Below are 26256 nucleotides of genomic sequence, written 5' to 3'. Positions count from 1 at the left end.
CCAAACAGCAGAAGAAACCTGCCATTTGTGGATTTGCCAGCTTACGGATGAAAGACTCCGTAAGCTGGATGAAAACCAAAGGGTGCATGCGGAAAGGGTCATGCTGGAAGTGCTGAATAGGGGAAACTGACCGACTCGTCTGCTGTCTTCGATCAGGATCCAAGTCACCAATACTCGTGGGAACAAGTTCACAGCACGCCAAGGATGAGGAAGGAGCCTCCGCAACACTTCCAGCTGGCCCCCCCGCACTATCCCATGGTACCGCAATCTGCACCATTCTTTAGTCCGCTAAGGCATCAATATGGTGATTCTGCATCTCATTATCAAAATTTGTAGTTTTATTGTTGGTTTATTTTGTTTTATTATTTATAATGTCATAGTGTTTATTTTATTGTTTACATTATTTAATTTGATTGTAATAAAAATGTTCTTTTGCTTCAAACTTGTGTCCTGCTTTAATGAATTCTGCATACCGCTATTAGCGGGGTAATAGGGTGGGTGGAGGTTAGAGCCGCCATCTGGGCAGTACTCTACAGATGCACAGATATAATGTGTGTGTGTGTGTATGTGCAGGGGGTGGGTTCTGTTGAAGGTTTTTTTTGTTCTTTGTTTTAAAGGTTTTGAAATAAATTTACACAACAGCGAATATAAACTAGAAAAATATATGTATAAAATACAGCACAAAAAAAACAATTAAACATTTACAGAAATTTAGTGGCTGCCACCCTGCTGTTGGGCAGCCACAAACTTCTCCAGCATCACCCCATGTTGATGCATGGCATCCACCATCCGCCTGTGTGATGCCAGTAGCATCACCCCATGTTGATGCATGGCATCCACCATCCGCCTCTGTGATGTCAGCAAGTCCTGTAATGTAGGGATTTCTGTACAGGGAATGGTAAAAGTTAACCAGGCTAATTTTGCTCAGACATCTTACTGACACATATGTGTTTGTTGTTTAGCACTTACGGTTTTAGGGTTCCTCAGCTTCTTCCTTGGATAGTGATGAGGAACTGATGACCCACCCGGATCCTGTGGCACCACTGGCTAGGGAACACACATAAATTAATATTACACGACAGCCCTCCATCATTTTAACATCCATGTATCCTTTACAACTTGTAGGGACCCCATATTATGTGCTTCAATTACCAGTAGGGGAGCCTGCAGCAATGTCATGAAGTGATGCCGGTGAGAAGGCCACATCTGGAGACAGGGTAGAAGGTGGAGACAGGGTAGAAGGTGGAGACGGGGTAGAAGGTGTAGATGGGTTCGCAGCTGGATATGGTGGAGCAGCTGGTGATGGTGGAGCAGCTGGAGGTGGTGGAGCAGCTGGAGGTGGTGGAGCAGCTGGAGGTGGTGGAGCAGCTGGAGGTGGTGGAGCAGCTGGAGATGGTGGAGCAGCTGGAGGTGGTCCTAGGTATAGGAGAAAACTTCTATTGAGCGGATAACTCCAAGCCTCCATGGCTTATTCATGTATGTTTTCCAAACCTTTTCTCTCGGGGTACCAGCCACACAGACACATGGGGACCCCTTGCCTGAAAGCAGCAGACATGCTGCATTCATTTCTGCACTTAGATTCTAATACATGGGTGGAGGGGTGACAGGTCCTCGTTAACCTGTTTAGCACCCGAGCGTTCTACGTTTTCCATTTTTTTTTTGTCTGTATTTTTTTCACTCTCATTTTTTCAAGAGCCATAACTTTCTTATTTTTCAGTCAATCTTCTCATATGTTTTTTGCGGGAGTAGTTGTACTTTTAAATGAAACCATAAGTTTAACCATATAGTGTACTGGAAAGCGTCAAAAAATTCCTCGTGTCGAAAAGCTGCAAAAAAAGTGTGATCCTACAATAGCTTTTTGGGATATTATATTCACCATGTTCACTATATGGTAAAACTGATGTATCGGTGTGATGCCCCAGGTCGGTGCGAGTTCGGAGACACCAAACATGTATTGTTTACTTGTATCTAAGGGGTGATGTTGTGAAGCCCCACAGGTATAGCAGTGCATTTACCTTCAGGGACTCCACAGGACGGTCTGGTCACAGGTAGATTGCTTCTTTAGGAGTTTCGTGATGCCACTCTCGGTGTTGCGGTCAGGGGACCGCCGCTGCAGGTTAGGGGATGTCTGGGTTTGGTGTTGTGTGCAGCTGGGTGTCGTGGCCTCCCGAGAGTGAGGCAGGCCCCAGGGTCCGAAACTTAGCAACCAGGCTCTCTACCACATCCCTTGAGTGGACATGGATGGCACGCCCCCTCCTGGATTCCCCAGGGGTCCCTATCAAAGGTAGATGTGGGAGACCTGATTACTATGTGCCTGTGTAATCACACTTCGGTCAGCCTTCTGGATTACCTGTATTGTACTGCCCCCAGCATGGGTACAGTACTCAGTGGTGCCTGACCAGGTCAGGGGCGCCACAACGTGACCTCCGATGGGGCGGGGGAAGTTATCCTAATTGCGATGTGCATATAGCTCTTGCTGCCAGATATTGTCAGAATAAAATATAAGGGTTAATAGTCGTGGGTTGAACCCAATTCCACCCGCGACTACACATGTCAATTGTTGAAATAAGCTTATATCTGTACGGATCGCCATGTCATGCTCACGGCAGGAGGTGGCGATTAACCACACACGATCCATAACATACCCAGTAAGCCATGGGTCATTCAGGGGTTAACAAAACAGAACCTTGCCAGAGCCGCTCAACAGCACTCAACACAATGCCTCTGTATCTGTGCCCGGATGCTGGCAACGAGCTCACTGGACCTGCAACGTAGGTCTGCCAGCTTCTTCTGAATCTGGGTAGTGTAATGCTGTACCCCAAATCTTCTGGCTAGGCCTCGGCTGATCCTCTCCAGCACTGCCCGTTTGTGCAGCATGGGATAGTCATGATATGCATTACAAAAGTAATCTTTCTGTCCATCATGCGGATCAGATAATGGACCTCAGCATGCCCCCAGGGTGAACAGCGTCTCCTGGCCGCCATGTTCCCGCCTGTGAGCACAACATCACATGAACGCCACCCACCAGAATTCAAAGACGCAGCGTTCCCGTCCGCAAAGTTAGCGGTCTGAATGCTAACTATCCCGCCTGAACGCAGCCATGGCAGCGTTCTTAAAGTACCACTCCCTTGCTATAGCGTCTCCAGTCAGACTTGGGCGCTGGTGTGTGCATGTTGTATTTTAAATGTATGTATTTATGTTTATTGGATTTATGTGTTATGGATATTGTTGTTGATATGCAGTCCCATCTCATTAAAGACTGTGGAAATGTATATGTTCTTTTCAGCCTGTTATATTTATAAATGTCATTGTAATGACACCAAATAAAAGTTCCAGCATCACTTTGCCCAATGCAGATTTGCGCGTCATCACTGCATATGATTTTCATTGTAGTCATCCACAGTGCACAATTGCTTTGCCTTATTAGCCCATTGTAGCAGGAGTTGTACACTTGTATAGGTGTTTTGTTCTGCTTTACACCATAAAAATGATTTAACAGGAAAAAAAAAAGTTGCATTGCTGTATTCTGAAAGCTATATATTTTTTTTTCTGTGATGGGGCTATTTTGCCAGTGTTATAACTCCCGCGGTCGCACATTCATGTCAGAGTAGGCATGTGTGCCGCCCCTGTGCCAGCAGCCGCCACTGCTCGGATCTGGACCTTCTGGGGGTGGCTCAAGGCTCTCCGGACCCGGGGGTCTCGCGGACACGCTGAAAAAAAAGGGGGATGTAGATGTACGGGCTAGGCCGCATTAAGTTTGTCACGCCACCCATTATGTGTGGCGAGGTGGGACACCACCGCTGCTGTTGTGGGGCACCCGGGGGAGAGGTAGTGGCAGCTGGATGTTAACCCCTCCATGGGTAGGGATGGTTGTCTTTGTGCAGGGTATAGCGATGGCATAAATTTTCAGCTGTACCATTTTGATTTAATTATCTATTATGGAAAGGAGAATAGAGCGGACATGGGATTATACCAGATGGGGTATCGGTACAGAGGACCTAAATGGTTGTTGGTATAAATGACAGTCAGTGTAATAAAAGTCATCACCCATTAGAGTATATATCAAATTTTATTGAACAAATGAAAACAGTATAATCTTCAGAAAGAAAAAAAAAATCTTAAAAGAAAAATATATTATTATATATATAGACAGAGCACAAAGGGCTGCACAATTGAAATCAATGGAGCTGCCACACGTTTTCGCAGGACAAACTGCAGCATGCACGGGCCCTTACAACAGCAAAGCATTCAGTAGGCCACTATAACATCTGATGCTGCCAAGTAACAGCACCAGGACCGTGAAAATATCGGCAGTATTTGTCTCGGCAGGCTTTCGCATCATCCTTGTTTCTGCCGTGTATGACCGGTTGAAGGCCTGCGATTGCGGGATCGTTTGCACGCCAGTCACTGAGCACCACTTCCCCATTTGTTGGTTCTACAGAGTCCACGAAACCAGGTGGACTGTACGCTTTTGCATCTCGCCGACGAAGGAAGTTGTGCAGCATGCAACAGGCCAAAACAACTGAGTCTATTGATTCAAGCTTCAGGTTAATAAGAGTGTGGAAAACTCTGAAGTGGTTGGCCATGATCCCGAAGGCATTTTCTACAACCCGACGTGCCCTTGACAAGCGGTAATTGAAAATGCGTCTTTCCTCCGTAAGAGTTTTTTGTGGAAACGGTTTGAGAAGATTGGCATGAAGCAGGAAGGCTTCATTGCCGACAAAAACAAAATTAAGGTTGCCTGTGGTCTCAGAGTTGGGAGGCAAGTGCAGGGCACCATTCTGCAAATGCTCACCAAACATTGTGTGCTCTATAATCCCACCATCAGAAACCCTGCCATTCATGCCAACATCAACATTTATGAATTCGTAGTTGGCGTTAACAAGGGCCATCATGATGACACTGAAATAGCCCTTATAATTGTAGAAATAGGCTGTTCCGCTGTTCGTGGTTGCGTGATCCGCACTTGTTTCCTGTCCAAAGCCCCACCACAGTTAGGGAACTGCCAAAGCTGCTCAAAATCTGAGGCAATTTTTTTCCATGCCTCCTCCGTTTTGGGAAACTGATTATCGCTTTGTAGACTGCGAACAATCGCATTACATGTCTCCGGAATTATAACACTGAGCAGGGAGATTGAAACAGCTGCAGAAAAATGTAAGTCTTGCAGGGAGCATCCGGTGGCCAGGAATCGCAGTGTGACTACCAATCTTTCATCTGTTGGGACGGCAGCACGCATCGCTGTACCCTTCTGTTGAATAAGTGGCGTAACTCTTTCCAGTAACAGTTTGAAGGATTTCTCTGACTTCCGCAGATAAATGCGGAAATCATGAGGATCCTTCTCGTGCAGCTCTCTTATAAGGCTGCTTTCACACTACGTTTTTTAACATGCGTCAGGAACGTTTTTTTGCTGCAAAAGCGGATCCTGCTTTTACAGCAAAAAACGCATGCTAACGCATCTGTTATTTTGCAGGATCCTGTCACTGGATGTTTAGGGGCGGGCATTGGAGTCATGTGATCGGGAGTGAGGGGAACTAAACGTGCCAGACTGGGAGCCGGCTTCTGACAGCTGCAGACGCTCGTAACCAAGGTAAACATCGGGCTTGGATACCCGATATTTATCTTGGTTACGAGTGTCTGCAGCTGCTAGGAGCAGGGCTCCCTGCACACGTAACCAACGTAAACATCGGGTAACTAAGAGAAGTGGTTACCCGATATTTACCTTGGTTACGAGTGTCCGCAGCTCTCAGGTGGGGGAGAGGGAGGGGGAGAGACAGAGATAGAGAGGGTGAGGGAGGGAGGAGGAGAGAGAGACAGATCACGCGAGACTGGTTCTGGGCATGCTCAGTACTTTCTGGGCATGCTCAGTACAAAAGCAGGATCCTGTTACAACGCAACTCAACGCATTCTGCTAGGCAGGATCCAGCGCTCATTGAAATGCATTGCAGCTCGCGGCGCAATGTGAAGGATCCTGTGAGATGCGTTATTTTGACAAAGGTAAAAAACGCTACAAGTAGCGTTTTTGAAATGTTAAAATAACGCAAAAGTACGGATCCTGTGTCTAACGCACACAAACGCATGCGAACGCAGGTGGACGCGAGTCCATTGCAAATGCATTGAAGTGAAAACGCATTTGCACTGGATCCGTTTTTCCGCTAAAAAAACGTTATGGACGGATGTTAAATAAACGTAGTGTGAAACCAGCCTAAGTTGCATGTGGGAGAATTCGGACCTCCTCTGCAGCCACTCTCTGGTCCACATGTGATGCTTTAGCTTGGAACGCCTCTCTAGCATCCGTGCCTCATCTTGTCACCGAGCTTCCTCAACCAGCAATGCAGCAACCACAACAGCACGCTCCGTATCATTCATAATGTGCAAACTGCAAAATAAAATGAGATGAGAGAAGTTTCAACAATAACGTGATTATTATAACTGTACATGTTGAATGTCATGGAAAACTGTGTTCCAGTCCGTTGACGAGCGTGCCACATAAGATACAAATGCCACATGCACGAGAATTCTGTACAGCGGCTTGGGAAAGCACAGCATGAGTACAATGCTGAGAAATATATTATATATTGTGAGGTAGCGTGGTCGGCTGCACGGCAGAAGACACGGGATCCAGGCACCAATGGTCACAGCACACGGTTTATTACACAAACCAAAAGTCCAACAACAATATATATGTGCTCCCCGGGCAGACACTCAGGGAGTTGTGTTCACTCCCTCACACTAAGGCCCCACGCCCATGTTCCTGTTTCCTTTTAACCCTCCTCTCAGCCTGCAGGGAAACAGCATAAACCCTGGAGTGGAGTTGCTTTCTATGCATGGAGTGAGCACAACCGGGGCGAGACGTACCGGCCGTCATAGATAACCCCGGTCATAGTCTCACACACCCCCCCCTCAGTTCAAGCGAGTGGGGTTGAACTCCCGCCATCAAACACGGGCCGCGGGACAAGGCATCGGCGTTGTCCTGCAACCTACCGGCCCGGTGTTCAACCGTAAACCAGAAGTTCTGCAGAGAAAGGAACCACCAGGTAACCCGGGCATTCCGTTCCTTGGCGGACCTCATCCAGACCAGCGGAGAGTGATCAGTCACCAAGTGAAACTGTCGTCCCAGCAGGTAATAGCGTAGGGACTCCAAGGCCCACTTGATCGCCAGGCACTCCTTCTCCACTACGCTATAATTCCGCTCGGGAGGGGTGAGCTTCCTACTTAAGAAGGTGATGGGGTGTTCCTCCCCCTGAACCACCTGAGACAGCACTGCCCCCAGGCCGACCTCCGAGGCGTCAGTCTGTACTATGAACTCCTTCCGGAAATCAGGGTTGATAAGAACGGGCTGTCCACACAGGACCCCCTTCAGGGCCCGGAATGAGTCCTCGGCCTGCTGAGTCCAGCGCACCATGACGGACTTCTTGCTTTTGAGAAGGTCCGTCAAGGGGGCTGATAGTCCCGCAAAATTTTTTACAAACCTCCTGTAGTACCCCACGATACCCAGGAAGGCCCTAACCTGCTTCGTGGTCAGGGGTCTAGGCCACTTCTGGATCGCCTCAACTTTGTTAATTTGGGGCTTAATCACTCCTTGGCCTATTACGTAGCCCAAGTAGCGGGCTTCCGTGAGCCCCAACGCACATTTCTTGGGATTGGCTGTCAATCCAGCTGTTCGGAGCGCGTTCACCACCGCTTGTACCTGTTCCAAGTGGGTCTGCCACTCAGAGCTGTAAATAATGATGTCATCAAGGTACGCTGATGCATACGCCTGGTGGGGTTCCAGCACCAGGTCCATCAACCTCTGGAACGTGACCGGAGCGCCATGTAACCCAAAAGGCAAGACAACATAGTGGAAGAGACCCTCCGGCGTAACAAAAGTGGTTTTCTCCTTGGCAGACTCCGTCAGTGGCACCTGCCAGTACCCCTTGGTCAGGTCGAGCGTGGTGAAATATCGCGCCTGTCCCAGCCTATCAATCAGCTCATCCACCCGGGGCATGGGGTAGAGATCGAACTTGGATACTTCGTTCAATCTCCTAAAGTCGTTGCAGAACCTTAAGGAGCCATCGGGTTTTGGTATTAGGACAATGGGACTAGCCCATTCACTCCGGGATTTTTCGATGACCCCGAGGCGTAGCATCGTCTTCACTTCCTCTGATATGGCTTGTCTTCGAGCCTCCGGCACCCGGTATGACTTCAGGCGTACCTTCAGGTGAGGCTCGGTGACAATGTCATGTCGTATCAGACTGGTCCTACCAGGCAGTTTGGAGAAGACATCGGGGTTCTGCTGAACCAGCCGTCTGGCCTCTTGCCTCTGTTGCTTGGTGAGGGCTTCTCCAATCCTTACTTCCGGTTCGTTCTCTCCGGAAGTCGCTGGAGCCAGGTTTGAACGACCCGAAGAGGAGGGAGATGGGGAAAAAGCAACCATCAGGCTTTCCCGTTCCTGCCAAGGTTTTAATAGGTTGACATGGTATATTTGTTCAGGTTTCCGCCTACCGGGCTGCAATACCTTATAGTTGACCACCCCGACTCTTTCCTTTATCTCGTAGGGGCCTTGCCACTGAGCCAGGAATTTACTCTCCACCGTGGGGATCAATACCAACACCCGATCCCCGGGGTTAAAGGTCCGCACGGTGGCTTGTCTATTGTAGCGGCCGCTTTGCGCAGCCTGAGCCTCCTGTAAATGCTCCTTCACAATTGGCATGACCGCGCTTATGCAGTTCTGCATTCCTAAAATGTGTTCAATCACACTTTTATGGGGGGTGGGCTCCTGCTCCCATGTTTCCTTTGCCAGGTCCAACAATCCCCGGGGATGTCGCCCGTATAACAACTCAAAAGGCGAAAACCCCGTGGATGCCTGTGGCACCTCTCAGATGGCAAACATCAAATAGGGAAGCATCATATCCCAGTCTTTCCCGTCTTTGGAAATCACCCTTTTGAGCATGGTTTTCAGGGTTTTATTGAATTGTTCCACTAAACCGTCCGTCTGAGGATGATACACAGACGTACGCAACTGCTTGATCTGGAGTAGCCGGCATAGCTCTTTGGTCACTTTAGACATGAATGGGGTCCCCTGATCCGTAAGGATCTCCTTGGGCAACCCCACCCGGCAAAACACAGCAAACAACTCCCGAGCTATAAGCTTCGCTGCAGTATGTCTGAGAGGTATCGCCTCTGGATACCGGGTGGCATAGTCAACGATCACTAGGATGTGTTGGTGCCCTCGAGCGGACTTTACGAGGGGCCCCACCAGATCCATCCCTATCCGTTCAAAAGGGACTTCTATAATGGGTAAGGGTACCAACAGACTGCGAAAGTGGGCCAGGGGTGCGGTAAGCTGACACTCCGGGCAGGTTTCGCAGAACCGTTTTACCTCCCCAAAGACCCCGGGCCAATAGAACCTTTGCAATATTCGCTCCTGCGTTTTCTTGACCCCTAGGTGGCCACTCATCAGGTGTTTATGAGCCAAGTCGAGGACCCGCCGGCGATATGGCCGGGGCACCACCAACTGCTCTACCCCCACGCCCCGTATTTCATCTACCCGGTAGAGTAAATCCTGTTTAAGAGCGAAATGGGGGTACCTTTCCTGGGCACCGGGCAGCTGTGCCACCCCGTCAACCACTGTCACCCGACTCTGGGCATGTATTAATGTAGGATCCTGGAGTTGGGCTGTCCCAAACGTATCCGGGAATACCTCCAACTCCGGGATGGGCTCGACCATCTCAGCCTCTCCTTCCAAAACCTCTAGGGGCGACCTATCGGGTTCACATTCTGTCCCTATCATGGGGATCCCTACGGCAGGCGTCCCGGATTCGGGATTGTCGGGCTCAGGTCCCGGACTGTCCAATATCTGAGGGGACTTAGGAGGCCCCTTCCATAAAGTCCAAAATTAGGGCAGATCCCTTCCTAGGATCACGTCATAGGGAAGAGTGTTAATAAGTCCCACCTCATGTTGCACCTGACCGCAGGGTGCTGTGATGGTGACAATCCCCGTGGGATAGTCTCGGCGGTCCCCATGTATGCAAACCACCCCCACGGTACGTCCTGTGGCTTTTACTTCAGCCCTTAGGGTTGATCGCACCAGGGTCACTAAGCTACCGGAATCCAACAAGCCTGTAACCGGACATCCATTCACCTGTATTTGGCACAAGTGGGGCTCAGTCTCCGGGGAGACAAGGTCAGCGGTACACACCACCTGAGCATACATTGAACCCCGCCGGGTAACCCCACAATCCATGGGCTCCGTGGTGAGTGGACACTGGGCTTCCTTATGTCCCACCCGCTGGCACTGCCAACATCTAATAGGGAAGGAAACCCCCTTGACGAGTTGTCGTTTAGGGTACATAGCCTTCCGGACCTCAGGGACGGCGGGCGCGGCCTCGGACGGGATGGTAGCGGTCTCCCGCACCGGTGTCAGCGGTGGGTCCTTGACTCTAGGCTTGGAGGGGCCGGACCGACGGGCGGTACGCAAAGTCTCAGTGTCCCGTATAAAGTCCTGCGTAGCCACATGCCGCTCCACCAGGCATACTAATTGGTCCAGGGTACTTGGGTCGCCCTGTCCTACCCACCGTTGAATGGTGACGGGTAAAGTGCGCACAAAACGATCAACTACTACCTTTTCCACCATTTGCGCAGGGCTCAGAGTGTCAGGCTGCAACCACTTCTTTACCAGATGCAACAAGTCATAGGCCTGGGAGCGTACGGGTTTGGCTTCCTCATAGAACCACTGATTTACCCGCTGAGCCCGTACATAGGTATTCACCCCCAACCGAGCAAGTATTTCGGCTTTCAGGGTCGCATATTCTATGGCGTCCTCGGTACAGAGGTCCAGGTACGCTTTTTGGGGCTCCCCCGTCAGATAGGGCGACAATACCTCAGCCCACTGGGGGGTCGGCAGCTTTTCCCGCTCGGCCACCCGCTCAAACACCGCCAGGAACGCTTCCACATCATCCCCCGGGGTCATCTTTTGCAACGCTTGTCTCACCACTTTCCGGACGCTGCCGTCGTCACCCTGTCCCGGGGTTGTTGCTGCTGGTCCGGCACGGATCGACTTGGCCAGGAGAACCATCTGTTCTTGGTGCCTTTTTTCCTGCAATTGCAAGGATTGCTGCTGACGTTCCAACGACCGGAGCAGGTGTGCATTGGTCTGTTGCTGCTGTTCATTAGCCTGTTGTTGCTGTGCATTAGCCTGTTGTTGCTGTGCATTAGCCTGAGCCAGCTGCTTTAGTATGTCCTCCATGGCGTCACCGGGTTTGGGCTGTAGTATAGCCGCTCGAATCCAGGACATGTGCTACCGGGTCACCAGGGATGGATGCTACACCTCACCGGGCTGGCATGCCCGCCGTTCTCCACCATCTGTGAGGTAGTGTGGTCGGCTGCACGGCAGAAGACACGGGATCCAGGCACCAATGGTCACAGCACACGGTTTATTACACAAACCAAAAGTCCAACAACAATATATATGTGCTCCCCGGGCAGACACTCAGGGAGTTGTGTTCACTCCCTCACACTAAGGCCCCACGCCCATGTTCCTGTTTCCTTTTAACCCTCCTCTCAGCCTGCAGGGAAACAGCATAAACCCTGGAGTGGAGTTGCTTTCTATGCATGGAGTGAGCACAACCGGGGCGAGACGTACCGGCCGTCATAGATAACCCCGGTCATAGTCTCACAATATATATATATATATATATATATATATATATATATATATATATTCCTACGTACAGGAATATAGAATACTTCCCCCTATGTACATAAATAAATATAACTACTATAATACTGCCCCCTATGTACAAGAATATAACTACTATAATACTGCCCCTATGTACAAGACTACTATAATACTAACCCCTATGTACAACAATTTGAGAACCCAAAGCATACCTACCTTTTTAATCACAAGGTGTTGGAGGATCCACAAAGAACAACGCACTAGCTACACTGACAGAGACTCTACGGCAAGCCGCGTGGAACAAAGAATGGAACAAAGAATGAAATCACTGTAACGTCTTCGGCAAGTTACCCAGTCGGAACGCTGTTGTGACCACCAATCGGAGATGAGAGGGCGTTGTTAAAATACACCGCAAAAAACACACCCATGTCACTGCCTTCAGGCCCATGTTAGTGCCTTCAGAGTCGTTAGCAATCGTCGTTGCTACGGCATCAAACACAAAGGATGCATGTGGCACAGCGGGATACCAGCGATAAAAAATGAACTGGGATATTCAAGAACGAGCAGCAATCTCGCAGCAGGGGTCTGATCATTGGTAGATGTCACACATAATGTCGTCGCTGACAAAGTCGTTGCTACGTCACAGAAATGGTGACTTAGCAGCGACGTCGTTAACAATGTTGTTGTGTGTGACAGGGCCTTAAGACTAAAGGAATCCGGCTACTATAAATTAAGCTACCCCACACCATAATCAGGGTAATAGGACAGGTGTAATATTGTCTCCTGAAGGCCTCTTCATGGCGTTACCTATATACAGTGTGTCCACCCATATCCTGTCCAACGCCATTAACTTGAGAATGGCGGCAGCTATAGGCATAGACGTGGTGTCTAGGTATAGTAAAGTATCCATACACTATGCAATGAAACCACCTATAGCGCCACCTGGTGGAAAACAATGGAGTTAGTATTTTTATCTCAAACGAAATGAGATAGAAAAAAAAGTGAAGTACAAAGTTGTAGGGCATCATCAATTCAATTCGAATGCACACCTTTCATACAGAAATGCTATGGTATGAAACCCATGACCCCCCCCAAAACATTGAATGCTGGTCACGTTTTCCACCAGGTGGCGCTATAGGTGTTTTCATTGCGTAGCGCATGGCTACTTTACTATACCTAGACACCACTTCTATGCCTATAGCTGTCGCCGTTCTCAAGTTAATATCGGTGGACAGGACAGGATATGGGTGGACACACTGTAGTCTAGATTACAATTAATTCATTAGACAAAAACATATAAAACATGATCATGCTTTGATTCAATAAGCAAGCTTTTAATCTAAACCATAGTATAGCCAGGCTATGCTTAGATTTAGCAAGAAGCATCCTAGCAATACAACACAGGGATAAATGACTGTAAGATCAACACCATTTGTCTAATCTGTGCTCTCTGTATTCACTGATATAGGCCACACAGAATGAACTCTTCACAAATGCGTAATGCTTGGCTGAGTAGTACTGTAGAGCTATTAGCCTTATGCCATTTATTAGACTTTATTCTCAGCTACAAAAAGTCAAATGCTATACTAATCTAATTTATGCCTTTCAGCCAGAATGAAAATTGGGCTTTATGCTCAGTACATTTTGCTTCATTTAACTGATACTTGTTTTAATTGGAAAACACCACATGAAACAAAATAAAAATTGGAACGTGAAGAGAGTGTTTTCTGTTGTGTTTAGAAATTGGCATTTCTTCCAGCTTACACTTTGATCAGAACACAAAAACAAATTTTGCTAATTCTACTTGTTTCCAGCTAAGAATGGCACAGGATTTTTGAAAATAAGGGCACGTGTTACTTGTTGCTCAATTATCTGCTATGTGTTTACTTTTCATAGCAACACATGTACAGTGCCTTGAAGAAGTATTCATACCCTGTAAACTTTTCTACATTTTTTCATGTTACACCCACAAACTTAAATGCATTTATTTGGATTTTATGTGATATATAGAATAGATTGCATGGACAGTATCTGTTAACAGCATTTTGAAGTCTTGCCATTAATTCTCTATAGGATTTTAGTCTGAACATCATCTGTGCCATTCACACAGATCAATATGCTTTGATCCAAACCATTCCATTGTAGCTCTGGCAGAATGTTTAGGATTAATGTTCTAATGGAAGGTGAAGCTATGCCCCAGTTTCAGGTCTTTTGCACCCTCTAATAGGTTTTTTTCCTTAAAGAAAAAAATGAAAAAAAGGGCTTCATTGCAGAGCTTTTAATCAGAGAGGAAAAAATAAATCACTTAAAACAAAGATTACTAAAAAAAAAAAGAAGAAATTTACAGTTTGCAAGAGGCACAAGACCATTCGCACAACAAATAAAGCCAAGTCGACCTGCAGCTTCCACACTGGAGGCCCTGCATATGTATACCATGACCAGAATCCAAGCTACAGAAGACAAAAAGAAGCATCAGCCAACCTTAAGCGGGCTTTACACACTGCGATATCGCCGGAATTTTGTCGTTGGGGTCACGGTTTTGGTGACGCACTTCCGCAATCGTTAGCGATATAGCTTTGTGTAACAGCGTTCAGCGATGTAAAATCGTCGCAAAAGCGTGATTTATCGCTAATCGGCTACACGGGTCCTAATTCCCAAAAATCGTTGTAATTTCTTTGTAACTATCGTTGCTCGTTCCTTTCAACATACTTAACGTTACGTGTGACACTACTAAAGCGACTTTAAAAATTGTTGCCTCTTGCGTCATCATCGATACGGGCGTGTATGGTGGTTTAAATGTTCAATACGCCTACTTGTTTCCTATTTGCTAACGCATCTGCTCCATGATTGGACCATAATATATGTAATACGCTAACATCCTTTTAGCGTTTATCCATTTGGTGGGTTCATTTCCTAGGTTCATTTCGTCGGTTTTGGACGTGTCCTGCTGCCTCCGTGTCCGGCGTTTAGTTAGGCGTCATTCGTCTGTGAGATAAACTTCGCATGTGAGTTTTTTTTTTTTTAATTATATTTTTTTTTTTCTTACTATAATTGTTGTATATTTGGCCTTTTTTATAGGATTTATGTCTTCCTTTGTATTATAACATTTAAATATTGTTGTAGAATTAAATGGGGTTTATCTTAATTTATTAACTAGCCAATATCATGACTGTATTTGTGTTTCTTTAATACATTACAGTTAGATATATTATATTATCCATAATTGTATGTTAATCAAGATTGCTGGCATCCAAAGTGTAACGGTTAAAAGACGTCAAACATTACTGTGACCAATAAGAATAATAATCATATTTGTTAAGGGGTTTTATTGTGCGATCCAAATAAAATTTTGCTATTATTATCCCAAAAAGTTTTTATTAGAAAATACCACAACAAATACTATATTATTCTCTGTTATACAGGCTAAATATGCGTAGTGAGCCGGAAAATGCCGTAATAGCTGCCATGCTTGTAGCCGGAGGAGCCCTTGCACTTGCCGAGGATCATGACATGCGATGCCGAACAAGAAAAAGAAGAATTTGGGCACGCAAATGGCTACTAGAGAGACAACGCTATACTCACATGCACCTTGTAAGAGACCTACAAGAGCATAACCCACATGACTTTCGAAACTACTTACGCATGTCTGAAAGCTCGTTCTCATACCTTTTAGAGAAAGTCCGCCCTTATATCCAGCGCAATAATACAGTAATGCGTCAGGCAGTACCTGTAGACGAGCGTTTGGGGGTGACTCTTCGATTCTTGGCTACAGGACGCAGTTTGACTGACCTTCAGTATTCATCAGCAGTGTCCCGCTCTCTACTTAGCTCATTAATTCCAGAGACATGTTTGGCAATAGCACATGCTTTACATGACTACATGCATTTGCCAAATAGTCCTACTGATTGGGACAAAATTGCTAATACATTCAACCTATTATGGCAATTCCCTAATTGTGGTGGTGCGCTATTGACGGCAAACACATAAGGATAATGCAGCCACATAATTCTGGCTCATATTATTACAACTACAAGGGCTACCACAGCATTATCCTTATGGCGGTTGTCAACGCAACTTATGATTTTCTGTACATTGATATCGGCATGAATGGCCGAGTTTCTGATGGTGGGGTATTTGAACATACGGAGTTTGCATTACGGCTCAAACAAAATCAACTCCAATTACCCACAAAACCAAAATACCATTGGAAATTTAAATTTTGTTTTTTTGGCGGACGAGGCCTTTTCCATTACTACGTAATTTTGTTACGGCCATATCCACTTACAGGCTTGAATGTTGAAAGACGCATTTTTAATTATCGTCTATGCAGAGCTAGAAGAGTTGTCGAGAATGCTTTTGGCATATTAAGCAGTAGATTTCGTATCTTTTCCATGCCAATCAACTTAAAACTTGAATCCATTGACAATGTTGTGCTTGCATGCTGTTATTTGCATAATTTTCTCAGAAAAAGAGATGGTCTTGAATATGTTCCACCTGGCTTTGTTGATGTAGAAAATCCAAGTAATGGTGTTGTTGAGCTGGGGGCATGGCGTCAGCAAGGTAACCCACTGATAATCTTTTGCCAACAGCCACCCCTGTCACGTAGTATGATGGATGCAATGGAAAACAGAGCTACGTAGTATGATGGATGCAATGGAAAACAGAGCTAATTATTGTAATTTTTTTAATGGACCAGGGGCTGTGTCATGGCAGCATGTTTATAATTAATTCATGAGTTTAGGTGCTCTTTAAACATGAGATTGCATGGTTGTGTTTAAATAATGTAAGTCATAATTTTTTTTGGTTTTTTTTTTTTTTTTTTAACTAAAATTGCCTTAAGTGTGGAAAGATTCTGATTTTGAGTTGAAAAATGTTTATTGTGTTATTAAAGTAAATTGTTTGATGTAACTTAATACAACATTGTGAATATAGTTTTTTGAAGTTTATTGTGATAACATGTTTAATCATTACAAAATAATGTATGATTGTAAACAAAATATTTATTTGGGCAAAATTTTTCATTTACAAATTATCAAAAAAAGATAACTAAACAATTAAGCAGTACAAGCATTCTGTCAATCATTTTTCTCGATTGATTATTTAAATTTACTAATATGTATGTTTTAAACATGACATAAAACATTATGATTTTAAAAAAAAAAAGGCACTTTTCCATAACTAAAATATAATTCAAAGATAATTCTTTAATAAACACAAAAAACAAAGTGATAAAAACAAAAAAAAACCATTTGCGCATAAAAAAATGAGCACATAAGTATTACTAATGTACATTACGGCGACATACAATGTTCAGTTTGTTCACATATAAATAAAGAAACGTCATGACGTACAAACGTCTAAATGACCATGTGACACGCCACACTGTGTACCTGCTGATCTAAAGCGAAACTGAAAGGGAAAATGGCAACCAACAAACGTTCAAAGGTCTGGGGCCAAGGGGAGGTCCAATACTTGGTGAAAAGGATGGATGCACTGGACTATATATGTGCAAAGACATATCCACGTCCTATGGGACATAAAAGGAGTGTTGTGAAAAAAAATATGCAGGGGCCTGTTCCGTAAATTTCATATCAGACGCACATCAACGCAGGTACTGAAGAAATGGGCTGATTTAAAGTACAGGGATAAGGAGAGAATCGAAGAAATTCGAAGTAGCCTGGTATTGATAGCTGGTAAGATAATTTTTACATACATACATTATCTATATTTGTGATTAATAATATAAAAACATAACAGTTTTTAAAATCATTAACGGTCTGCAGTGATTTGTTAGATCAAAAAATCACATTATATGTTGTTGTTTGGGTTTAATGAAAAGTGTTTTTATTTAATGTTAACAGATGTAAACTCATTGAATAATGAGTCAAGGCAGCCCACCAACAATACTGATGAAAATGTAGTCCAGCAGCTGTCTGCAAGCATGGATTCCAACCCTGAAAATAGCCTACCCATTTTAAATGAGGAAGCAGACAGCCTTGATTATGATGTTCTGTCACCATCATCAGGACATGGTGATGCTGATGTAACGTCTGAAGAGAATATGGAGGACAATGGTACTGATGTGGTTTTCCAAAGTTAGTACAGTGGAAAATCTTTAGCTACATGGCTAATACTCTAACAAAATTACCTTATGTTTCAATTAGGTGGTAGACGATCAGGTTGGGACATGAGCGCATCATCAGGAGATGAACGTGAAAAACAAGTTGTCAGTAATGGTAAGTTTCATGAGTGTACAACATAATGGTAAATGTTTCAATTTTTCATTGTTTAATTTAATTTTTAAAACCAAACGCTAAAATATATAACAATAAATGTTTTTTTTGTTGTTTTTTTTACAGAAATAGTCACACTATATGATGTTTATGTGTCTGCGAACCGACTCAAAGAAGCCTCTGCGGCGCATGATGCCCTAATCCTTAAATATATTAATCAACGTAATAAATAAATGATGTTTGTTTTGTAGATTTCTATGTTAACCATGTATGTCTAATTGTTTGTAAACTAAGATTTTACCAGAAAAAAATTTTTTAAAATTGCAAAAAAAATTAGACAAGTTAATAAATAAATCTAAATTAAAATAAAAGTTTTAAACCATTTTCACAAAAATTGTGCCTAATTGATTCGAAAAACACATTATTTCATATGGCAGGTTTATTATCTGTGGAATGGTTACACATTTGTTATTTTCACAAATATGCACGAAATATCAGGCAACAGAAGGAATACAATAATCACCAAAAACATACGAAAATAATATAAAAAAACAATACAACTACTTCTTTTTGCGTTTGTTTACCAAACTCATGCGTGACCTACGGCCACGCACACCACCCTTTCGAAGTGCTTGTCTTGATGGCTCTGCTGCAGCTTGAGGAATTTCAGGGGCATCAACAGGAGCAACAGGATCAACAGGTTCAACAGGTTCAACAGGTTCAACAGGTTCAACAGGTTCAACAGGATGAGAAACCTCGCCAATGGCAACATAGGATGAGTCTGTTAGTTTTTTTGCTCTTGCCAAACGTAAGACATCCTGGATTAAACATTGGGCTATGTATTTTTGATCTGGGGTCAGTTCACGCATTTCATCATCCACAAACATAGCAATACCAGAAAGGGGTGGTCTGTTGTGCTGGTCTAGGATGTTTTGTGCCACTCCCATCAGTTTTGTTACAGCTGTAGTAGTGTTTGGAGGGATGGTTTTTTTTCTCCTTTGCCAACTTTGTGTGTAGGACACATTGGATGGGCCTGCCTCAACCAAATCAACATTGGTTAATTGGCTAGCAGGAGTTTCCATTAGTTGTTCAGATGTTGATTGCTGACTTGTTGTTGGCTCCTGCAATACAAAATTAACATGAATAAATAAAATTGTCATTCAAATCTATTTTTCTAAACAAAATTTGTACACTTTTACATATATATTGGAAAGTAGACAAATATTCATTTCATCATCAATAAAAAATACCAAAAACAATTTTTAAAACCAATTAGGACAATTTTAAAAATTATACCTCAGATATAGTCACTTCATTGTTCGCATCAGGGGGAATATCACCACCAATATTGAGGCTACTGGTTGATGGCCTGTGAAGCTCCTGGTCCCTTGTGAAATTTAATAAATCAAAATACCACAGCGTTGGGACGTAGACATCACCAGTGCCAGCACCAGAACGCTTGGATTCCTCTATTTTGTTCAGTTCTTTCTTATAAACTGTGCGTATTGCCTGTATTTTTCTTTTAACCAGATCCTCGGTACCTTTTTGATTAGGATGGTATTTGTCATATATTGCAATCATTTTAAGGTACGCATCCTTTTTAAGTTGCCTATTGCTGTACTCGGGGGATTTAATTTTCCATAAGGGTGTTTGCGTCTGGTACACCTCAATGAATTCACGTAGGAATTCCTCCTTATTAGTACACATCTGTAAAACAGTAAATTGGAGATACATCAGTACAAGCACTGATTTAAATAAGAATAAAAAAAAATTAAAAAAAAAAAAAAAAAAAAAAAATTGCACATACACGTCAGGCAAACATTAAATTGGAGCAAAATCAGTACAAACAATGAGTTTAAAAAATACATTAAGAAAATAATTAAAAAAAAAACGATAACACATACCTTGAAGCAAAGAAAAGCAAGTCCAGATGACAGTTGCGTCCAGATGACAGTTGTTTTCCAAAATAAGTTGTGCGAGGACAAACGCAAATGGGTAGACAACAGCTGCAAGAATGAACACGCATCTGCGCACATTTATACTACCAACAACCAATGAAAATCTATAGCGCTGATTAAACAAATGAGTCGAGGCAAGCAGGGGTGTAGCGAGTTTACAATTCTACTACATCAAGATGCACTTTGTGTGGGGAACCAACGCCCATATCGCCATGACACTTGGAAATCCATGCGGTGAGACAGCTACACAACGATAATATTGTTCCTCATTACATCGGGACACGAGATAGCTTGAAAGGTGACTATAACAGAGATTGTGACATGTGACCGTAAGCACACGACAAAAACATGGACACACAGCGATGAACACACATCGCGCTAACGAACAGGGCGTGCCGCACATACGGCGACATCGCGCCCGATATCGCAGTGTGTAAAGTAGCCTTTAGTTCTGAGTGTCTATATCATAAATGGTGCAATGTCATTTCACTTACGTTATAAAAGGAGAGAGGATCCACCTCCCGCCTCTAATCCTGGTACACACTCAAGTTCCAACTGCGACCATTACCTATCAAATAGGTCATAGACAAAAAGGGGAAAATATAATATTTCAGTTTTCTCATAGTGAATACAATCACAATCCCCTGTATGGATAGTATTATGGAATATACTCCCAAACAAATAAATACTTCATGCAGAACACACGTAAGGAGACTTATTCAAATATAAATCTAAATTTTATTGAAAAACAGACATACAATGATAAAATTGTGCATTTTCCATATAGTCAATAAATGAGGTAGGTGGATTCAGTCACACCCACCCACCAGGGAAACTAGCCACCTTTAACCCATCATTACTCCATAAAGCTAAGTAGCAGGTAATAAATCTAATGAACCATATACTGGAGATACACTACAGGATCAAATTAATCACAGTATAGAGTATGACATTTCAAACTTACCCATAGTGTAAAGATAGAGAGTCTACAGCTGGCCGTCCCGAGGTGGGTGAGTGAGCAACCTTTATCCTAGACGCGCGTTATCGCAAATGCTTCCTCAGCGGGGTACAGGCAAGTGGATGTGCCACTCATAACACTCCCCATTTTATATCCAGAAGTAGCGTGCTTTAATGGTGACGTATTCCACGTGTTACGATGCCGTCCAAGCGGCGCATACGCGCAGGACGGGAGTCCCGGACATTGCATCAGCGCGCGGCGGCCCTCACTCCCAGCGCGCACGTCAGAGGGAATTCCCTCCAGGACGTTACTACACATGAGACCATTACCTGCAGCAGTCTCATGAAAATACACTCTCCTGCTTGATGAGCACAGACATTCTTGTTACACTTTTTCTCATCCTTAGTCTGGATGGCAATTCCACCCTGTGGTTATCTCCTTTTCAATGTTTACTATGGGAAGCTGACCATGCTTCAATATTTAAAGGAAAAATGTATTTAATCATAAAAAAGACAAGCAAATAAGAATTTCGGGGTTAGACCCTTCTTCAGGCATATAAGATGCTTAGAACTAACCTCCCTATTTCCCCTTCATCTCTCTCCACAAGTAACATTAATTCTTAAAATGTTAAAATGTTTTGTATAGACCATTGATTAAAAAACAAATTACATTTAATTATATATATATATATATATATATATATATATATATATAAAATCTTTCTTTGAGGACATTTCAACAACATAAATTAATTGCATAAAAGAGATAGAAGTTTTGTTACATGTTCCTGCTGAAGAAAAGCATCCCCACAGACTGATGCTACCACCACTGTGTTTGATGGTAGGGATGGTGTTTTGGTCTCATCTGAGTCTCATCTGACCACATATTTTTTGCAAACTGCCAATGGGACATCTTATGGCATGCTTTCAAAAATGGCTTTCTTCTTTCCACTCTTTCCTAAAAGGGTTTTTTCCATGAATAAATATGCTAAAAATTATACTAGAGTTTCCTTATATGCCTAAGTTTTAAATGAAAACATGTTTCTATTGGAGTTAGCACACTTTGCTCTGTCAACTGACATGTCAATTGTTTTTGCCATTTGGGTTTTGCACTGCAAAGCTGAGTTTTTGACCAAATTTCTACCACAAAAAGGCTGCAGTTTGAATAGCATAGTGCGGTCTAGAAAACCAAATTCCCATGGACTATGCTTGAAAAGCAGAACACATCCATTTTGGCATTAAACGCTGCAGTTGAAAAAGCAGCAAAAAAGCAGGTAAAAAGCAAAGTGCGTATCAGACTGGTTCTAACTTTACCTACAGTTTTACTGACTTTTCCTTAGTCTCTTGTAAATAGAGATGAGCGAACCGGTCGTGGTTCGGCTCGAGTTCGGTTCGTCGAACGTTCGACGAACCTAACTCGAACCGCATAGGAAACAATGGCAGGCATTCACAAACACATAAAAACACCTAGAAAACACCCTCAAAGGTGTCCAAAAGGTGACAAACAACTAACAACACAACACAAACACAGGGGAAAGTGACAAGAACAAATTCTCATGCAAAAACAAAAGAGCGTAATGAGGAAAAAGAGGATGAGACACAGATATAGGCATGGCATGCCCTTCTAAAATCATGTAAAACACCGCAAGGTGACTCCAAGCGGAGTCTCCCTTTTTTCCAAAAATTGGGCCCCACACACACCCACCCTTTCAGTGGCAGCACTTGTGCCCTAGTTGTACACTTTACAGCTAGATTTGCATCAAGCACATTCAAAAATACGCCATTCTTAACTGTCCCCAGGATGACACTGGGGTAGGTAGCAAAGTCTTTGCTGAACCATGACTTGTTCATCTTGGCTCCTTTTAAAAAACAATGTAAGCAAGGGTTACTCCAAGCGGAGTCTCCCTTTTTTCCAAAAATTGTGCCCCACACACACCCACCCTTTCAGTGGCAGCACTTGTGCCCTAGTTGTACACTTCACAGCTAGATTTGCATCAAGCACATTCAAAAATATGCCATTCTTAACCGTCCCCAGGATGACACCGGGGTCGGTAGCAAAGTCTTTCCTGATCCCAGCTCTGTTCATCTTGGCTCCTTTTTAAAAACACTGTAAGCAAGGGTTACTCCAAGCGGAGTCTCCCTTTTTTCCAAAAATTGGGCCACACAGACACCCCATCAGTGGCAGCACTTGTGCCCTAGTTGCAAACAGGATGTATTAATTTGCATCAAGCACATTCAAAAATACGCCATTCTTAACCGTCCCCAGAATGACACCGGGGTAGGTAGCAAAGTCTTTGCTGAACCATGACTTGTTCATCTTGGCTCCTTTTAAAAAACACAGCAAACAAGGGTTACTCCAAGCGGAGTCTCCCTCTTTTCAAAAAATTGGGCCACACAGACACCCCATCAGTGGCAGCAGTTGTGCCCTAGTTTCAAACAGGATGTTTTGATTTGCATCAAGCACATTCAAAATCCACAAGCATTTAGTCTCCCCAGGATGACACAGGGGTAGTAAATTCCTTGTGGATCCATGACTTGTTCATTTTGATGAACGTTAGTCTGTCCACATTGTCACTGGACAGACGCGTGTGCTTATCTGTCAGCACACACCCAGCAGCACTGAAGACACGTTCAGAGACAACGCTGGCAGCTGGACATGACAAAATCTCCAAGGCGTAACTGGAGAGCTCTGGCCATTTTTCAAAATTTGAAGCCCAAAATGAGCAAGGCTCCATTTGCAAAGTCATGGCATCGATGTTCATTTGGAGATACTCCTCTATCATCCTCTCCAGCCATTGACTATGTGTTAGACTTGTTGTCTCTGTTGGCCTTGCAAAGGAGGGTCTAAAAAAATTATGAAAAGATTCCATAAAATTGCTGTTACTAGCACCAGATACAGTCCTACTGGTACGGGTAGACAGTTGAAGATGACGAGACGGTCCCATGTTTGTCAAGTTACAACTGGGAGATTCACTCCCTGCACCTGCACGGTTGTTTGGTGGAAAAGCCGAGCTAAAATCGAGTAACAGCTTCTGCTGATACTCCTGCATACGTGTGTCCCTTTCTATGGCTGGAATTATGTCACAAAATTTGGACTTGTACCGGGGATCTAATAGTGTGGCAAGCCAGTAGTCATCATCACTTCTAAATTTGACAATACGAGGGTCATGTTGGAGGTAGTGCAGCAAGAAAGCACTCATGTGTCTTGCGTAGCCATGCGGACCAAGTCCACGCTGTGTTTGTGGCATAGAGGTGCTAACCGATCTTTATTCCTCTGACATCTCCCCCCAACCTCTTTCAACTGAAATTTGACCAAGGTCTCCCTCATCCGCTGAGTCTTCCATGTCCATGGACAGTTCGTCCTCCATTTCTTCATGTTCTCCTGCACCTTCCTCAACATTTCGCCTGCTACCATGCGCCCTTGTTGATCCCTGTCCCCCATGGTCCCATGCCTGCCGCGTTGGTGATGATGAACGTCTGGACCTTGGAGATGTTGTTATGTCTTGCGCATATGAATCCTCCTGTAGTTCCTCCCCTTCCTGTTGTCCCACCCCCTGACTCCGAATAGTGTTTATCGTGTGCTCCAGCATGTAAATGACTGGAATTGTCATGCTGATAATGGCATTGTCAGCGCTAAACATATTCGTCGCCATGTCGAAACTGTGCAGAAGGGTGCATAGGTCCGTGATCTGAGACCACTCCATCAGGGTGATCTTCCCCACCTCTGAATCTCGTTGGCCCAGGCTATACATCATGACGTATTGCACCAGGGCTCGGCGGTGCTGCCACAGTCGCTGTAACATGTGGAGAGTAGAGATGAGCGAACCGGTCCCGGTTCGGCTCGAGGCCGGTTCGCCGAACGGGGGTCCCGTTCGAGTTCGGCTCGTCGAACGTTCGACGAACCGAACTCGAACGTATAGGCTAGAATGGGAGGCAATCACAAACACATAAAAATGCATAATAAATGTACACAAACAGTTAATAAACATTGCCATAACACTTACCGGTCCTCACGATCCCTTCTGCACTCTGTCTCCTGCCGCTATTCCATCCGATGATCGCTGAATCCTCCCGGTGACCTGCACTGCCAGCAGAGATGCAGGACCTATCGTGACGTCAAAATAGCCATGTGACCAGTCACGTGGCTATTATCTCATTGGCTACAGACTGGTCACATGACTATGACACGTCATGTAGGACCTGCGAGTGCATCTCTCCGGTACACGGTGCACATATGTGTATCGCCGTGTACCGGCGACATGCTCTAGCACACGGTCGACTCCCCGTTCCGTTAGGGACCGGCTGACACAGCCGGTCATTAACGGAGATCACCGTTGCCATAGCAACGCAGTTAGCGGTGACGTCACCGCTAACCGCGGCTCCGAGAGCACCGTTGCTATGGTAACGCGTCTGTCAGAGTTACCGCTAGCAGCCAGCACTGATCACTCACGGAGTGAAGGCTGCACGCTGCTTCCCGATTGTAGTGATGATTGTAGTGAGGATGGAGGTTCCCCAGCCCCAAGTGATGAGCTGGTGAATCTCATCCTTCCTCACTACAATCGTCACTACTACTACACTAGTGATGATTGTAGTGAGGATGGAGGTTCCCCAGCCCCAAGTGATGAGCTGGTGAATCTCATCCTCACTACAATCGTCACTACTACTACACTAGAAAGAAAGAAGACAGAAGAGCAGGATCGTGGAGGGCTGACAGGGGGTAATAAAGATGGAGTCTCTAATGTGTCTGTGTATTTATTTCTATTAAAGTATTTTTTCTCTGTGTGGTGTCTTTTTTTTAACCCTTTATTGGAGATTCTTAATGGCCGGGTCAAACGTGCCTGACATTAAGAATCTCTGGCTTAATACTGGCTGGTAAAACAAAGCCAGTATTAACTCATGATTACCCAACAAGCCACCCGGCTCCAGGGCTGTTGGAAGAGTTGGATACAGCGCCAGATGATGGCGCTTCTATGAGAGCGCCATTTTCTGGGACGGCTGCGGACTGAAATCCGCAGCAGAGGCGCCCACAAACCTCGGGCTAACCTGTGCTGCGGATTCCAATCCCCAGCTGCCTAGTTGTACCCGGCTGGACACAAAAATGGGGCGAAGCCCACATCATTCGTTTTTTAATTATTTCATGAAATAAGTGAAATAATTAAAAAAAACGGGCTTCCCTATATTTTTGGTTCCCAGCCGGGTACAAATAGGCAACTGGGGGTTGGAGGCAGCCCGTGGCTGCCAGCTGTACCTGGCTAGCATACAAAAATATGGCGAAGCCCACGTCATTTTTTTGATGGGCAAAAAACTTCTGCATACAGTCCTGGATGGAGTATGCTGAGCCTTGTAGTTCTGCAGCTGCTGTCTGCTCTTCTCCATACAGACAGACAGCAGATGCAGAACTACAAGGCTCAGCATACTCCATCCAGGACTGTATGCAGAAGTTTTTTGCCCC

General features: G+C 44.6%; 1 protein-coding gene across 1 annotated transcript; it reads right to left on the bottom strand.

Moving 5' to 3' along the window:
• Window positions 1-711: 711 nt before the first annotated feature.
• Window positions 712-19623, bottom strand: LOC142302428 (uncharacterized). The gene is made up of 5 exons (XM_075343489.1): window positions 19186-19623; window positions 18570-19010; window positions 5245-5371; window positions 1153-1416; window positions 712-884 (listed from the first exon to the last, which is right to left on the bottom strand). The coding sequence occupies exons 1-5, from the start codon at window positions 19621-19623 to the stop codon at window positions 712-714; spliced, it is 1443 nt and encodes a 480-aa protein (XP_075199604.1).
• Between the last annotated feature and the right edge of the window lie 6633 nt (window positions 19624-26256).

The sequence above is a fragment of the Anomaloglossus baeobatrachus genome, chromosome 4, assembly GCF_048569485.1.
Source record: "Anomaloglossus baeobatrachus isolate aAnoBae1 chromosome 4, aAnoBae1.hap1, whole genome shotgun sequence".
In the NCBI taxonomy this organism is placed as follows: domain Eukaryota; kingdom Metazoa; phylum Chordata; class Amphibia; order Anura; family Aromobatidae; genus Anomaloglossus; species Anomaloglossus baeobatrachus.
The sequence above is the reverse complement of the archived record's forward strand: the minus strand, read 5'-3'. Positions and strand labels throughout refer to the sequence as shown.